Source organism: Scyliorhinus torazame, chromosome 2 (genome assembly GCF_047496885.1).
Source record: "Scyliorhinus torazame isolate Kashiwa2021f chromosome 2, sScyTor2.1, whole genome shotgun sequence".
NCBI lineage: Eukaryota > Metazoa > Chordata > Chondrichthyes > Carcharhiniformes > Scyliorhinidae > Scyliorhinus > Scyliorhinus torazame.
The window spans coordinates 99,574,171-99,591,420 of record NC_092708.1 but is presented as its reverse complement, the minus strand read 5'-3'; the positions used below and the strand labels follow the sequence as shown (position 1 = coordinate 99,591,420).

Genomic DNA, 17,250 nt, shown 5'->3' with positions numbered 1-17,250 from the left:
TTCCTGAGCAAAGGCCCTCTGACTTCAGTTTCCTTGTGACTTACAAACTGTCCAAATGTCTTCTCTTTTACATACTACCACTTAAGAGACTATCTTTGCAAGTTTTCTTAATGTCTCAACAGTCCATACATTATTTCCACCACCGTGTTTTCCCTCAGTTCTTGGTTATATTGCACTCAGCTCAGTCATGCCATTTCATTGACCTATTGATGCCTCATTTACAAAGAATAATTTACAAAGACTATACATGTTCCTGAAGCTTTTGATTTATTTTCTGTCAGCTGTACCTCATTTTGGGAGCCACTCTTGCTGGAGTCAGAATGTTATGGGTTCAATTCCCATTCTAGGATTTCAACACCAAAACCAAAGGTACACAGGAAATGTTGCAATATTGGTCCCACCTTTCAGATGAGGTGTTAAACTGAAGCTCCATTTCCTCCTCGGGTTGATAGTAGAAAGATCCCCTGGTGCTATTTTTTAAATTATAAATTTAGAGTGCCCAATTCATTTTTCCCAATTAAGGGACAATTTAGCGTGGCCAAACCACCTACCCTGCACATCTTTCGGTTGTGGGGGCGAAACCTACGCAAACACTGAGAATGTGCAAACCCCACATTGACAGAGACCCAGAGCCGGGATCGAACCTGGGACCTTGGTGCCGTGAGGCAGCAATGCTAACCACTGTGCCACCGTGCTGCCCCCACGGTACTATTTTAAAGGTAGAGGAATTATCACTGGTGTCCTGGACAATATCTATCACAAAAACAGATTTATCTGATCATTTTCAGTGTTGTCATGTTTCCCACATTACAAAAATGAGTGCACTTCAGAAAAGAAATTGTGGTTGTGAAAGGCACATTTTTCCCCTTTGGTAGACAGTTATCGCATCTCTTCACCCTTCTGTTAATCCTAACTCCTTAGTTCATAAACGTCCTCTGTAAATCATTCTCTGCTCTTGCCCTTTAGAACAAACTTCTCCCATTTACCAGCTTTGTTTTAACTTACTTTGCTGTATCATTCTGGGATTCGTCTCGGGTCAAGGCCAATTATGCCTTTGTTGGAGCTATCCACTTAACCCAACTCTTTCCACAGAGCCTTGTAATTTTTTTCTCCTCGGGCATTTCATCCTATCCCCTTTTGAAAGCTACTTTTGAATCTACTTCCACCACCCTTTCAGAGCAGCATTCAAAAAATGTTTCCAGAGTTCATGCCAAAAGCAGAATAAGAAGTCTTACAACACCGGGTTAAAGTCAAACAGGTTTGTTTTAAATCACTCGCTTTCAGAGCACTGTTCCTTCCTCAGGTGAATGAAGAGGTATGTTCCAGAAACATAAATATAGACAAAGTCAAAGATGCAAGATGATACTTTGAAAGCGAGCATTTGCAGGTAATTAAGTCCTTACAGATTTAGAGAGAGGGGTCATCCCAGGTTAAAGAGGTGTGAATTGTCTCAAGCCAGGACAGTTGGTTGGATTGTGCAAGCCCAGGCCAGATGGTGGGGGGGGGTGAATGTAATGCGACATGAATTCAAGGTCCCGGTTGAGGCCGTACTCATGTGTGCGGAACGTGGCTATGTCGACATGGGTACCACCATTACACGTGAGAACACCACCCACCAGGTATGCGGTACATATTTGTGCGACTCGGCCAACGTTGTCTGCCTCATACGCTGCAGGAAAGGATGTCCCGAAGCGTGGTACATTGGCGAGACCATGCAGACGCTGCAACAACAGATGAACGGACATCGCGTGACAATCGCCGATCAGGAAAGTTCCCTTCCAGTCGGGGAACACTTCAGCAGTCAAGGGCATTCAGCCTCTGATCTTCTGGTAAGCGCCAATGTGTGACAACGCAGAATCGCCGAGCAGAAACTTATAGCCACGTTCCGCACACATGAATACAGCTTCAACCGAGACCTTGGATTCATGTCGCATTACATTCACCCCCCACCATCTGGCCTGGGCTTGCGAAATCCTACCAACTGTCCTGGCTTGAGACAATTCACACCTCTTTAACCTGGGATTACCCCTCTCTCTGAATCTGTAAAAATTTACTTTGAATGTGAGCATTTGCAGGTAATTATCGTCTTGCATCTTTGACTTTGTCTATATTTATGTTTCTGGAACCTACCTCTTCATTCACCTGAGGAAGGAGCAGTGCTCCGAAAGCTAGTGATTTGGACTTTAACCTGGTGTTGTAAGACTTCTTACTGTGCCCACCCCAGTCCAATGCCAGCATCCCCACATCATAAAAGCAGAATGGCTTTGATAACTTCTATATTCCAAGACATCAAGCTTCTCTGCTGGTGCTGAACGAGTGAGGGTATTGAGCCAGGTAAGTGGAGTGTATTACAGCACACCTTTTATATGGTGTGAACAAGCTTTGAGGGGTCTGGAGGTGATCTACTGTCTTGCAGATTTCCCAGCTTCTGATCTGTCCTTGTACCCACAGTATTTTGGGGGCTGGTTCAGTTTCTCATGAACTCCAGGATGTAGTTAGTGGGTAATTCAATAATGGTAATAAAACTATTATCATAGAATTTACAGTGCAGAAGGAGGCCATTCGGCCCATCGAGTCTGCACCGGCTCTTGGAAAGAGCACCCTACCCAAGGTCAACACCTCCACCCTATCCCCATAACCCAGTAACCCCACCCAACACTAAGGGCAATTTTGGACACTAAGGGCAATTTATCATGGCCAATCCACCTAACCTGCACATCTTTGGACTGTGGGAGGAAACCGGAGCACCCGGAGGAAACCCACGCACACACTGGGAGGATGTGCAGACTCTGCACAGACAGTGACCCAAGCTGGAATCGAACCTGGGACCCTGGAGCTGTGAAGCAATTGTGCTATCCACAAGGCTACCGTGCTATTGACTGTCATGTTTCCACAAATGTTACTTGCCCCACTTACTGCTGCAAATAGTACTGAAAATTTTGAAACCACCAACAAAAGACTTCCTTTCTCAAACTCCGAAAGTTTACTTTGCATCCGAGTTTGAAGACAACTCATATTTTTCAGGGCAACTCTATTATTTTTCTTCTATTTTTAAAAAAAATTTAATCGGTATGGCTCTGCCAGCCTGGAATTGCTCCCTCTATCTCCTTCCCATAATTAGGTGGCCTATGATAGATATAGTATATACTGAATAGCATATTGCTCGTCTGTTCTTACCCTCCTCTTTCATGATCTTTGTCATGTGTGTCTGCAGCTCAAACTTATTTGCTCCCTAATTTCTCCCTCCGTACAATATTCATACAACTTGAGGAATATTTTTGAAAAAAAAGTGATCAAAGACAAAATGTCACATTGTTTCCTTTTGCTTGCTGGCAGGACTTTGGAATGGCAGAGGAATTTGCTTCTAAGGCATTGGAATTAAAACCAAAATCATATGAAGCTTACTATGCCAGAGGAAGGGCAAAAAGGAGCAGCAGGTGAGAAGTTCCATCCATACCTCTCAAAATAATAGTCTTTGCAACCCACTTGCTACAATTAATTATGCAAAAAAGTGCTGTTTGTCTTTTTAAATGCCTTATTACCGGTGTAGGAAAACAGTCCTTGTCTGCTTAGAAAATTAGGTAATGTATTGAATTCCAATCCATTAGTTGAATATTATTTTCTTTTCACAGGCAATTTTCTGCAGCTCTTTCAGATCTACAAGAGGCTGCTAAGCTTTGTCCTAACAACCGAGAAATAAAACGGCTTCTGGCTCGGATAGAAGAGGAATATAAACAGCTGCATCGAGCGCAACAACAGAAGCAACAGTATCAGCAACCACCGCAAAACACTGAATCTGATAATGAAGAGGAATTATTACGACAAGACCTTGAGAGTTCATTATTTGGCACTGATGAACCTACTGAAATTCAATCTGCCTCAGCAAGACCCTCTCCAAGTTTAGTTCCATTTAAAAAGGAACTTCAAGATGATGCAGGTTCTCAACAGAATTCAAGGCCTGTCTCTCCTCAGAATAAATCTAAACACAAATACCTTCGAGAGCCACTCGCACAACAAGGACTTGTTACACAACCTCCCAAACAAGCTCAAATTGTGAAAACAAACCAGCATATGAATTTATTACAAGCTGGGGGAAGAGCTGCAAGTTATCAATTTAGCAGTAAAACTCCAATTCCCTTGCCAAGCAATAAAAATATGCACCAAATAGAATCTGCAGTCAATAGTAGACCATGTTCTGGAACCTCTGGAGAAAGGGTGACTTCTGCTCATGCTGTGCTGCACAATGAGATTATTACAACTGACACTTCTACAAATATGACCAGACCAGCAGAAAGTGCTGTACAGTCTCAGCTGACTATGGATTTATCAGAAAATGTAGCTCAAGGAGTTCAAGCAAAATCTTCAGATGTAAACCAGGATGGATCAATAACAGGTGTTTCTGTGCCTCAAACCATCATGAAGATGTCTGGTTCTCCTAGCAGTCTAGCCTCCAACAACAGTGTTTCTGACTATGGGCAAATTTCAGATGTTCACATCAAAAACAGTCCAGAATACAAGATGGAGAAATCCAACAAAAACTTGAGTGGGCCGGAATGCAGACCAAGGACTACACCATTTATGGGGATAATAGACAAAACAGTAAGAACCCAGCAGCATCAGTCCAACAGTCAACAGATTTGCATCTGGCATGATCAGTCAACAGATGGATTGATTACAAATGCAACTTCAGTTGGTGGTGGTCAAAATATTCACTGTGATGCACAGTTTGCCAAATCTGTTGGTGCCCATCATGACCATATAAAACTTCCAACTTCAAGCTCTGCTGGGAGTCTGCACAATGGTATGCATTCCAAGACCTGTCAGACAGCTACAAATTTTCAAGAACCCAATTCACCCTTGATGGTTCCACAGAGTATTTCTAAACCACAATCTCACACACGTTCAAATATTACTTCTATAAAACCAAAGCGATCTTTTATAGAATCTAATGTGTAAATTGGACTTTTGTATATGTTGTAATCTAATCGTAGAATTTGTAATTGTCAGTATGGTGCTTATCAATAAAATTTGACTTCTGCTATATACATATAGCGTTGCATGTTGGTTATAAAAAGTAAGCTTTAATCCACCTGGCATTGCACTGAGTATTGTAATATGGCATTTAACACTAAATGAATAACTGCACTTTATTAAAATGTCCTGAAGTGCTTTTGCTATAATTTAAGTCTCCCATTTCTTGGACAAATTCAAATCTTCACGTCTAGAATGATTATTATGTAATCTTTAACAATTTAATGAATTACTCCTCTATAATCAAGAATTATGTTGCACATTAATCAAATTTTAAAACTATATAATGGTTCTGTTATCAGTTTTCCAATACTATTTATTTACTTGTGCTTTTAATTTGTAAATTCAGACTTTTTAGTTACATTGACTTCTTGCAGCTATTTTCTGTATAAACTTCTAATAATTTATTTCTTACAGCAGCATACTGTTTTGTCAAGTAGAGACGGTATTGTGCCTAATGTTTTGACTAATTTTCTTTCCTGGACTATATTTTGCATATTAATTCAAAAAAATAAAAATACAAAAGTATATTCTAATATGAATTGTGAACTGCAATTTTTATTTCTGCTTAAACCATGGACACCAATAAATTGCACATCCTTGAAAACAGAATTCATCCTGGAATGCAAAACTTGGGACGAAGGTTCTTTCTCAGCAATTCGGGAATGTACAAGTTGTGCTGACAAATTTCTTATTGCATGATATTTATTCCTTCCCTATGGAATGCAAGCTATCAATCAGTATTGTGGCAGCTGAAGTATCTATGATTCAACTTCGGTCTCAGAATTTAAATATATAAAGAATATCTGCTGGACAAACAAGCCACTAATTAGTGCACTTCTAGGTGCTAACATTTAAATTACAAATAAATATCAATTTTTTGGGATAACTCACTAATTGATACAGTAGTAATCAAGAAAAATGTTACTAACCCAAGATTTCACATGTTAATTGCAGCCTTGGTTTGCTGGCATTTGTAGTACTTGCTGGGCTTCTATCCAACGGTCAATGGCCATTTTAAGTGTTCTGTTGGGCGTTATTAAAGATGACTCCAATGGCTTATTTGTCATTGGACTTGTACGTTTTTTAGTATTAATCCAGCTCTCAATGGCTTCTCTCTCATACGAATAGCCATCTATCATAGGAAAAAACATTTTTGAAGTTTAAGTTGCATGAGCTCCTTGTACCACAGACTAACTAGTCGGCTCTACTGTAGTTATTTAAGAGTTCTACATGAACATTATCTCCATTATTCAACTGGAATGTGCTCCACCAGGGAACCTCCCACTCCAAACATTACTGAAGGAGGCAACACTAGCTTAAACCAGTGCTTTGGGTGTGTCATAACAGCCCTCTTAATCTTCAATGCTCTCATACTACATTTTTGTAGGCAAGCTTCATTTTCTTCGGGTGTATTTGGAATATAATTTTTTTTCCCCCAACTTGAAAGAGTTGGGCTTTCAGTATAACAACAACCAGAGGCAGCACGATGGCACAGTGGGTTAGCCCTGCAGCCTCACGGCGCCGAAGTTCCAGGTTCAATCCCAGCGCTGGGTCACTGTCCGTGTGGAGTTTGCACATTCTCCCTGTGTTTGCGTGGGTTTCGCCCCCACACACAAAAATGTGCAAGATAGGTGGATTGGCCACGCTGAATTGCTCCTTAATTGGAAAAAATGAATTGAGTACTCTAAATTTAAAGAAAAAATAAATAAATATCGCAACAACCAAGAATCTTCTCGAACAATTATGGATAGGAAAGAAATGCTACCTTAGCTAGCCACATCCCATGAAAGTAACAAAAACGTTTTACTGTGCTAAGAGAACATTACAGGCTCTCAAATAGATTATGCTTGACCTATACACCATGTGATCCTACTTTGATAATTATATACTTGAGTTGATCTAAATACCTGAAGCAATCACTGGATCAGTCATGATATCCCTGGATATTGGACAGAGGAATTCATCTGGTACACCAATACAAATGGATTCCAGTTTGGCTTTTAGCTCTTCAATTTTCCGCAGTGCTTTGTTACGCAGTCCAAGTGACTCTGCAACATGATTTTCAAGCCAAAAGTGTACGTGAAACAGCAGCATGAACAATTTGACAGAAATTAAATTTTTTTAAAAAGAAAATCCAATTAAGGGGCAATTTAACATGGCCAATCCACTGACCCTGCACATTGTCGGGGTTAGACCCACGCAGACACTGGGAGAATATGCAAACTCCACAGTGACCTGGGGCCGGGAAGAAACCTGGGTCTTTGGTGCAAATGCATCAAAGGCTATAACCTATTCCGGAACCTAGGTTTTAAGTTTATTCTTCTGTCTCGTCTCCCAATTCTTACTTATAACATGACCATGGACCCAGCTTGCGTCTGTATCTGGGTTTTGAGTGCTCTTTACTGACTCCCAAACATTAACTGCTGCCCTGTCTGTATTCTTATCTTCCAGGCCTACTCTTATCTGTGGCCCACTTAAACCTTGTTCCAGCATGTTAGATGGCTATGGGTTATCTAGCTCATCGCCTCCATCCTGTTAGCTGCATAATTGCAATCAATCTCTACAACAGACAGGATAGGAGGAAAAGCCCAGTTGTGTACAACTTTGGGAACCATGGGTCCAAAGTCACCTCTTCCTCTCACTTATAGTACACTTAATACATCATGTCTCAAATCCCTCACATTTTGCATCCAAAATTATATCTTCTAAAAGAAATCCAATTTGCATTTGAATTAGTCAATAATAACTGCTTCCATTGCAGACTGACCATTCGATTACTGAAAGAAATATAATTTCTGCAGATTGGTTTTCAATTTACCTCCCCCTTCAAATACATGCTATGTCCTCATTCTTGCCAATGTGAAATCGCTTGTTTACATTATCAAGTTCCTTAGGATCCTGAAAACAGCAATCACATTCTTCTGAACCAATGACAGCATTCCTAATTCTCAAACTCCTCAGGATCCAATTACTCCATTATTCTGATTGCTCTCTTCTGTATCTTCAGATGGCATCTTGAACTTTGCTCACTTCTGTTGCGTCTGCTGAATACTGACCTTACAGCAACTTAAGACACCACCACCACTCACTTAGGCATTTGTTGCATCAGACTTTGGTGCATGACCCACGATATCAAGCAATATGCAATACACAATTATTTTCCGAAAGGTAACATAAACAAACAAACCCACTAGGCAATCGTGCTCTTGTCTTCAGCATATGTACATAGGTACCAGTGGACTGACACTCATGGTGTCACCAAGAACATACTCCACCCCAAAACTTACAGGAATTAAGAGGTCTTTTACAAACTTATTGCTGAGCACATGCATACATTTTTGCAGGTGGATGGTAAGGTTAGCAGAGGTGAGAGATAGACCATAGCAGGATTTACAAACTAGGACAATAGTTTAAAATTAAACTTCACCATCAGACCTGGACTTTTTGGTCTCTTAATCTGTTTTCTCCCTTCATTAAGAACCAACTTAACAAACCTCATTATGATTAATTCCTTGCCACTGACTCAAATATTTTAAGATCTCTGCTTATGCCTCTTTCTGGTACTATTCTTTCTCGCTTTGATTTTATCTATCCTGCCATTTCAAACTCAAACTGCTCATCAAATGAGTTCAGGACTTCCTTCTGTCTCACTGACCACAGCTTGCATTGTTGCGTAATCCCAGAGCAGCAGCCCAACTGCCTCATTCCCCCAGTCCCAACAACCAGTTCAATCGTCAAGTTTCATAAAATTGTCCCATGGCACTTTACTGTGCTCTTGTGGGGAATTAATAAAGATAACCTAGGTTCAACATGGATTGGTTTACAGGAGGCTTTTAAAGGTGAAGAGAACAAAACACATAGGAGTACAAGAAAGAAATTCGAGACAACTTTCTGCATTAAAGAGAGTTGTGTTGATGTATCATCATTATTTTAGAAACCCACACAAAAACATTTTGTATATTCACATAAGTATTTTATGACAGAAACTAACTCTGTTTTCATCCTTTTTAAAGTGGTTAAGCACTTGAACCATATCCATTAAAAGAGCAGGGGCGGGATTCTCCAACCCCCCCCGCCGTCTCCTAATTCTCCCACCCCCCAAAGATTGCCCCGGCGTGAGTCGCGCCGCCCGCCTCGGAGAATGGCGGGGTCCGGCGCGACTCAATGGGCCCCGAGGCTGACCGAATTCTCCAGCCCGCGATGGGCCGAAGTCCCACCCGTTCTTTGCCAGTCCCACCAGTGTAAATTGGAGTAGGTCCCTTACCGGCGGGACCTGGCGGCGCGGGCGGGCTCCGGGGTTCTTGGGGGGCCGTGGGGGGATCAAGCCCCGGGAGGTGCCCCCACGGTGGCCTGGGCCGCAGTCAGAGCCCACCGATCCGCGGGCGGGCCTGTGCCGTGGGGGCACTCTATTGTTCTGCACCGGAGGCTGTGGTCTTCCGCCATTCCCGGTGCGGAAGCGAATCCCTCTGCGCATGCGTGGAGGGCCTTCGGCGCCGGTTGGCATGGCGCCAAGCCCCTTTCCCGCTGGCCGTCGGGGTGCCAACCACTCCGGGGCGTATTAATTGCTGTATATAATAAATGAGCGTTGATTTAACTCTTACTAAGCGGTGTGTTGCATTATTAATCATTACTCTGACTTGAACCACGTGGCGGTATCAGAAAGATACCTGGCAAAGGTGACAGAATAAGAATAAGTAAACTAAGGCTAAAACGAGCAACAGTGCACATCTAAGTATAACCATTCACATTTAATATTTTTAAAAATCCGATATAAGTAACTACATTATTTTAAGCATTACTATTTTACAGATCTTACCAACTTTCAGATCATTCTCAAGGTTTTCTTTAGTAAGATTCAACAATTCCTGGCCATCAATGTTGTTAGATTTGAAAACAACTACTAATTCCTGCAGCTCTTCTGCTGAAAGCCAAGAACAGACCTCATCCTCCGACCAGTGCTGAACAGAGCATCTAAACTTCCCAAGTAACTCATTACCTTGAAAAAAATTGAAACAATAATTTTAAATAGGTTTGCCAATATCCGTGGATTTTATTTATACATTTGTTCACTATTCCCATTATACTCTCTTTATAAAATCTTAACACCACTCAGGACTGAGAAGTTATTATTGGATAAATTGACTAAATGGCCTATTCAGATAATTGTTATTCTACATACTACATGTTCATGAAGTTCCAAAGTTATATACTAACCAGAATTGTTTTCTGATCCGATTCTCCAAATATTCACAGTTTTATCCATAGAACCAGTTGCAATTAAGGGGAGATTGCGTGCAAATGCACAAGCTGTCACATACCTGAAAATGTTATCAAAAGTCAATCCGCAACATAAGAAACCCAGTTGTCATAAAACATATGAAGTTGAAGATTATATATAGCAGATAGTACATTGTGTCAGGAGAATATCCTCATAAACTCCAATTATTCAAATTAGGTGCACAGCAGGTAGTTAATTTTAATTGGAACAGTTTTCATGAAGTTTGGATGCTGCAAAACTGAATAACAATGCCCTGTACTGGTAGTATTTCCTGCTACCTTTGAGACTCCAGTAACTATTTGAGAGGTCAACAATGTAACTTACAGCCTGCTGAAGTTTGGAAAGCCAAATGAAGTTCACAAGGAGTCACAAAGACTTGAAAGTCTTGACATGGTAGATACCTGCCACAAAATACATGGGCAAGCCTAAACTGCAATTCAGAGCTGGTGTAGATATTTGGTGCACAAATGGAAAATTAAAAACTCTCAATATGCAACCCAGAACAGGCCATGGACCATGCCCGATTCACAAATACAAAGAAGATATCATAGCATTACACACACTATTCCTGATGCAAGAATCTGACATGACCACCTGTTATGGGCCAGGGTTTAGAGAACCCCAAAGTGTATCATGGAGTTCACCTGACCCACAACTTTTAATAGATTGTGGTATGGGGAGCACACGGCCCACACTACAGGTGTGGTACAGCAGAAATGAAAAAGTATTTTTTAAAGCAAAACAATGTTTATTCTATGAACTCAAGTTAACCTTTTTAAAACATACAGTGAACATCTTAGCAACCATCAATTCAAATACAACCCCCAAAGAATACACTAAGTAATTCTTAATAACTTCCCAAACATCCAGAAGACAAAAGAAACACCTTTTAACAGAAGCACATCAGGTTTACATTCACTACTGAAAACATTTATAATTCTGAATTCATCAAATGTTCAAGAGATAGTCTTTTCATGACAGAGAGGACAACAGTACACCTGCTTTGTCTGGCTTCAGCTCCAACACTGAAAACGAAACTAAAACACACCCTGCAGCCAACAGCCTAAAACGAAAGTAAAAAGCTGACAGATAGCCCAGCTCCACCCACACTCTGACATCACTGATAACCACCCATTTCTTAAACACCCATTTCTTAAAGGTACTCTCACATGACACACCTGAATGTAAAATTATAGTTGCTCAACATCAGCCATTAAGAGGAAACAATGACTCCTATCAAACTAAGTGACGTCTGTTTTGGGAGCAGAGGAGGGGAAACAAGGCGTACCACGACCCTCCACATGAAAAACTACTTCATAAGGTAGGCAGCCATACTGCACCAAGTGCAGCAATGACAACAGGAAACAACATTGATCTCATGATTCTGAATGTTAACTACATACCTTTTGTGCTGTGTCAATATGTAAAGCGGTGCTCCACTGGTCTGCATAACAAAAGAACAACAGTAAAACTGAACAATTTGACAGCAAAAAAATTTTGAAACAATTATACAATCATATAAATTAACAAGTGTCATTAACCAAAATTGAGCCTTAAATGTCATGATTCTTCTTTAAGCTTGGACTTTAAATAAAATTAGCATTGCATTGTGAAAAATATTGTGCAACCAGTGTTAAACAAGCACTATCTCATTAGTTTTCAGATAATTGTAGTCTACCAGACTGAACTTAAAAATAGAAGATATCAATGGCATACACTTAACATGAGTTTAGAATCTCTATTGTTAGGTATGAAAATAGTATTACATTATATTAGCTTGCGCACTTTTGAACACTCCATTGTAACATGCTCAACTAGCTCAAGGCAGCTTTGGAACATACTTACCGGATTCCAAATCATTATAGACTTGTCAACGGACCTTTAAAGAGAAGACAAAATGGTTGACCTACAAAACCATCGCAAAAATAAAGTTGCGTTGATTCATATTTTGTAAAATCAAATTACTATTAGTTTCACCTACGACTGCATTAATTTCATGAATTGCATTGCTCCATAAACTAGATACTGTTTTAATTTAATTGGTTTATTTTAATCATGCATGAGCAAAACACAACATCTTCAATGCTTACATTTTAACAGAACTGCGAAGATGTGGAATTTAATTTTAGGGTTAATACCTGAGGCAGAGATTGTCAACATTCAAGATTAGATTGGATAGATAAATGAGAAAAAAGGGGGCTTGAAGGCATATAGGAACAGGATAGGTAAATGTGAATTCAACTGTTTTCTTGTCTGGAGGGTAGACATGAATGGTTGCCACCACACAAGATATTTAATTAAAGCTCTCAATCAAATCTCCAAGCCCCACTCCTGCTAGCCAAAGATGTGCTGTTAGGTAATTTGGACATTCTGAATTCTCCATCAGTGTAACAGAACAGGCACCGAGACTAGGGGATTTTCACAATAACTTTATTGCACTGTTAATGTAAGCCTACTTGTGACACTAATAAAGATTATTATTATTATTAATCCTTTGATGAAGCCAGAAAGCCCATGGAACTCAGCAGGATGGAAGGCGGCAGACCCGGCCTTTCATGGTGGAAACACTGCCTGAGGTGATGGCACAGGAGTTTGAAAAACATTTTGTGGAGCAGGGCAGGGAGATGTTGGAAACTCTTGAATGGTCAATTGAGGAGGCACTTGTCCCGATCCAGAAGAAGCTGGAAAAATTCTCGGAGGCGGTGAAGGAGCATGGAAAGATGCTGACGGGCGTGGAGACGGCCTTGTCACTGCATGGGGATCGAATCAGCTGGTTGGAAGCTGAGATGTTGCTGGTGGAGGAGAGGAATAACACTCTGAGGGCAAAGGTGGATGACTTGGAGAACAGGTCAAGGAGACAGAACCTCAGAGTCATGGGGTTGCAGAGGCGGTGGAAGGCCTGAAGCCGACTGAGTATTTTTTTCAGATGTTTGCCAAGCTTTTGGGGAGGGGGTGAGGGTGACGGTCCCCTCCCGAGTTGGATCGGGAGTACTCCGGCGGAAGCTTCGGGCGAATGAGCCGCCGCAGGCGTTGATTATTGCGTTCCACAGCTTCCAGCAGAAGGAGCAGGTTCTGCAATGGGCCAAAGTGAGCTGGGATTCGAAGTGGGAAGGAAGCATTACCAGGATATACTAAGTTATCAGAGCAGAATTGGCAAAGCCTCTTTATAAGGTGAAGTCGGTGCCATTCAGGAGTGGAGTCAGGTTTGGAGTGGTGTACCCGGTGAGGCTGAGAGTGGCTTTTTGGTCAAAATATCATTTTTTCAATACATCAGAGGCCGAGCATTTTGTCAAGAAGCATGGACCAGCCGATGTCCAGACCAAGGCACCGACAGCCCAGCCTACAATGGAGCAGCTGCTACAGGCCATGCAGGAGGGCTTTTTAGCTCTGAAGCGCAATAACTTGGAGCCGCTCCAGAAGTCGATGGATCGATTGGAAAAAAGGCTGGATGGTCAGGCTGAGAAGCTCCAGAAGCTGGAGAAGACGGTGGAGGGGCAGGCCGGTCATGGAGATTCGGAGGTTGAGGGATCAGCAAAAAATGCTCCTGGAAAGGCTGGAGGACCTGGACAACAGATCTCGCCGGCAGAATGTAAGAATCGTTGGCCTCCCGGGGGGGCCGAGGGGCTGGATGCTGCCGCATATGTGGAGGGTTTGTTTCAGAAACTGCTGGGGAACGAGGTGTTCCCTCGCCCGCCGGTGGTGGACAGGGCACACAGAGTGCACGTGAGGCTGCCGCGGCGAGGGGGTCCCGCATGAGCGATGGTGGTTCGGTTCCACAGGTACCTGGACAAGGAGCGGGTTCTGCAATGGGCCAAGAGCACACAAAGCTGTACTTGGGACAATAGCACCCTACGTGTTTACCAAGACCTGAGTACTGAGGTGGCCTGGAGGAGGGGAGGCTACAGGCAGGTGAAGGAGATTTTATATAAGAACAAGGTGAAATACGGGCTGCTTTTTCCGGCGCGACTGTGGGTTACGTATGAGAGTCAGCATCACTATTTCGAGGAACCCGAGGAGGCGATGGACTTTGTTTAGAAGCAAGGGCTGGCCCTGAGTTGAGGACTCTTGGACTCAGGGTAGAACTTTTAAGTCTATTTTGTTTCTCTCTCGCTGTGGGAAATGCCTGCACGCTTGGGTCCGTTCTTTTTGTTTTTTCAACCTTCTTAGGTGGATGTATTTTGGTTGCGATGTGTTTTTCTTGTTCTTTTTCGTGGTTTCCTTGAATGTTTCCTTTTTGGGTTACTTATTTGGTTGGAGTTTTGGTAGGGGGAAAATATAAAAAAGAAAATAGTTAAAAAGGTGCGGTTATGATGGGGGTTTCGGGGGAATTTTTTGCAATCTTTTTCTGTGTTTGGAGGGGAAGGGCTGAGAGTGCCTGGTACTTCTTATCTCGGTTTGTTTGATTTAAATTGCACTATTGTTGGGGATGTTTCTGATTTGTATAGAGTATTTGTTTAAGCAGGACTGGTTTGGGGAAGTGGTATGGATGGGTCGGGGGGAGGGGAGCCAGGGAACAATGGGTGAGAGACGTGCTGGCGCCGAAGTTGGAAGCCACCAGGCTAGCTGGGTGGGCTAGTCAACGGAAGCCAGGTGGGGGGTGTTCAGATAGTTAGATTAGAGCAGGGGTGAGGTGGTAGGATGGTGTTGCTAAGGGGGGGGGGGCGGGTTGATCTGCTGACGAGGATGGAAATTGGACGTGGCAACAGTGGGGAGGTCATGGGTGGAGACGGCCAGGAGGCAGGCCAGAGGATGCGTGACACATGGCTGGGGGGCTGGCCAAGGAAAGGGGATGGCTGATCGGCAAAGGGGGGGGGGGGCAAAGTGCCCCCCCCCAACCAGGCTGATCACCTGGAATGTTAGAGGGCTAAACAGGCCAGTGAAGAGGGCGCGTGTGTTCGCGCATTTGCGGGTTCTGAAGGCGGGTAAGGAGACGCACCTGAACGTGGCAGACCAGGTTAGGTTAAGGAAGGGCTGGGTTAGTCAGGTCTTTCATTCGGGGCTCGACACTAGGACTAGGGGGGTTGCGATCCTGATTAATAAAAGGATTCAATTTGACGCGGAGGTTTCAGTTGCGGATGGGGGCAGCAGATTTGTTATGGTTAGGGGTAAACTCGAAGGGGTGAGAGTAGTCTTGGTTAGTGTGTATGCCCCTAATTGGGACGAAGTGGATTTTATCAGGAGGTTGCTAGGAATTATCCCCGATTTGGACTCGCGCAAACTGATCATGGGGGGGGACTTTAACATAGTCCTGGACCCGAGCCTGGATCGGTCGTGTTCAAAAACGGGCAGGTTGCCAGCGATGGCAAAGGAACTGAGAGGGTTCATGTAGCAAATGGGAGGAGCTGATCCGTGGAGATTTAGCCGGCCGTCGGCGAAGGAGTTTTCGTACTACTCCCACGTCCACAAAGTGTATTCCCGAATTGATTTCTTTGTCATGAGTAGGGACTTGCTGGCCGGGATGGTGGGGGCAGAATATTCGGCAATTGCCATATCGGACCACGCTCCGCACTGGGTAGATCTACAGATTTGTAAGGATAGCTGTCAGCGCCAACAATGGAGGCTGGAAGTTGTATTGCTAGCGGACGAGGCGGTGTGTGAGAGGCTCAGGAGATGCATGCAGAATTACCTGCAGGTAAATGATACCGGAGAAGTCTCAGCAGCGGTGCTCTGGGAGGCGCTGAAGGCAGTGGTGAGAGGGGAGCTGAGGAGCTGATCTCAATCCGGGTTCATAGGGACAGGATAGGGCAGAAATGGACCGACTGGTTAAGGAAATTGTACGGACAGACAGGAGCTACGCGGGGTCCCCGAGGCCAGAGTTACTCAGGAAACGACAGAGGCTACAGGCCGAGTTCGGGGTGCTGACTATAGGCAAGGCCGTAGAGCAGCTTAAAATGGCAAAAGGCGCGATATATGTGCATGGAGAGAAGGCCAGCAGAATGCTCGCGGAACAACTAAAGAAGAGAGAAGCGGCTAGGGAGATAGGAAGGATAGCAGATGGGGAGGAAACATGGTGGGGGACCCGGCAGGACTGAACAAGGTGTTTAGGGACTTTTATAGTAAGCTGTACACTTCGGAACCCCCCCAGCGGACCGGAGGGGATGAGGCGATTCCTGGACGGACTGACCTTCCCAAGAGTGGGTAGGGGGGTGGTAGACGGACTGAGGGCCCTGGTCAGGATCAGAGGTATTAGGGGGCCTGAAGGTCATGCAGTCGGGTAAAGCCCCGGGGCCAGTTGGGTATCCGGTGGAGTTTTATAAAAAGTTTGCCGAGATAGTGGGGCCGGTGCTGGTCAGGGTTTTTAACGAGGCAAGAGACAGAGGGGTTCTACCCCCCGACAATGTCGCAGGCCACTATTTTGCTTATTCTGAAACGGGATAAAGACCCTGAGGCTTGTGGGACTTACAGGCCGATCTCTTTGATCAATGAGGATGCTAACTTACTGGCCAAGATCTTGGCGACTAGAATTTAGGGCTGTGTACCGGACGTAATTGCGGAGGACCAAACCGGGTTCGTAAAGAGTAGGCAACTGGTGGCCAATCTAAGAAGAATGCTTAATGTGATTATGATGCCCCGGAGAGCAGGGAGGCAGAGATAGTGGTAGCTATGGATGCGGAAAAGGCTTTTGACCGGGTCGACTGGGACTATCTGGGAGGTGCTGGGACGGTTTGGGTTCGGGGAGGAGTTCATTGATTGGGTTAGGCTGTTATATCAGGCCCCAGAGGCTAGTGTAAGGACGAACAGAACAAAATCAGATTATTTCAGACTGCACCGCGGGACAAGACAGGGTTGCCCTCTCTCCCCACTGCTGTTTGCGCTGGCCATAGAGCCCCTGGCAATTGATCTGAGAGCTTCAAGGGACTGGAAACGGCTGGTGCGGGGGGGGGGGGGGGGGGGGGGGGGGGGGAGAGTGGAACATAAAGTCTCGTTATACGCGGATG

The 17,250-nt window shown here is 43.8% G+C and overlaps 2 protein-coding genes across 9 annotated transcripts in view; one reads left to right on the top strand and one right to left on the bottom strand.

Moving 5' to 3' along the window:
- tanc1a (tetratricopeptide repeat, ankyrin repeat and coiled-coil containing 1a) overlaps nt 1-5,567 on the top strand; it is a 271,496-nt gene extending 265,929 nt beyond the window's left edge. For all 4 annotated transcript variants that reach the window (XM_072474765.1, XM_072474748.1, XM_072474757.1 and 1 more), the window contains 2 exons: nt 3,337-3,437; nt 3,633-5,567. In XM_072474765.1, the coding sequence (XP_072330866.1) occupies nt 3,337-3,437; nt 3,633-4,956 (1,425 nt within the window). In that variant the 3' untranslated portion in view covers nt 4,957-5,567. The remainder of the gene's footprint in view (nt 1-3,336; nt 3,438-3,632) is intronic.
- wdsub1 (WD repeat, sterile alpha motif and U-box domain containing 1) overlaps nt 1-17,250 on the bottom strand; it is a 66,050-nt gene that overhangs the window by 2,141 nt on the left and 46,659 nt on the right. For 4 of the 5 annotated variants that reach the window (XM_072474799.1, XM_072474788.1, XM_072474777.1 and 1 more), the window contains 6 exons: nt 12,158-12,191; nt 11,716-11,756; nt 10,249-10,352; nt 9,851-10,030; nt 6,942-7,082; nt 5,964-6,166 (listed from right to left, as the gene is read on the bottom strand). In XM_072474799.1, coding sequence (XP_072330900.1) covers nt 5,979-6,166; nt 6,942-7,082; nt 9,851-10,030; nt 10,249-10,352; nt 11,716-11,756; nt 12,158-12,191 — 688 coding nt within the window. In that variant the 3' untranslated portion in view covers nt 5,964-5,978. The remainder of the gene's footprint in view (nt 1-5,963; nt 6,167-6,941; nt 7,083-9,850; nt 10,031-10,248; nt 10,353-11,715; nt 11,757-12,157; nt 12,192-17,250) is intronic. The other variant, XM_072474820.1, reaches the window with a different exon arrangement.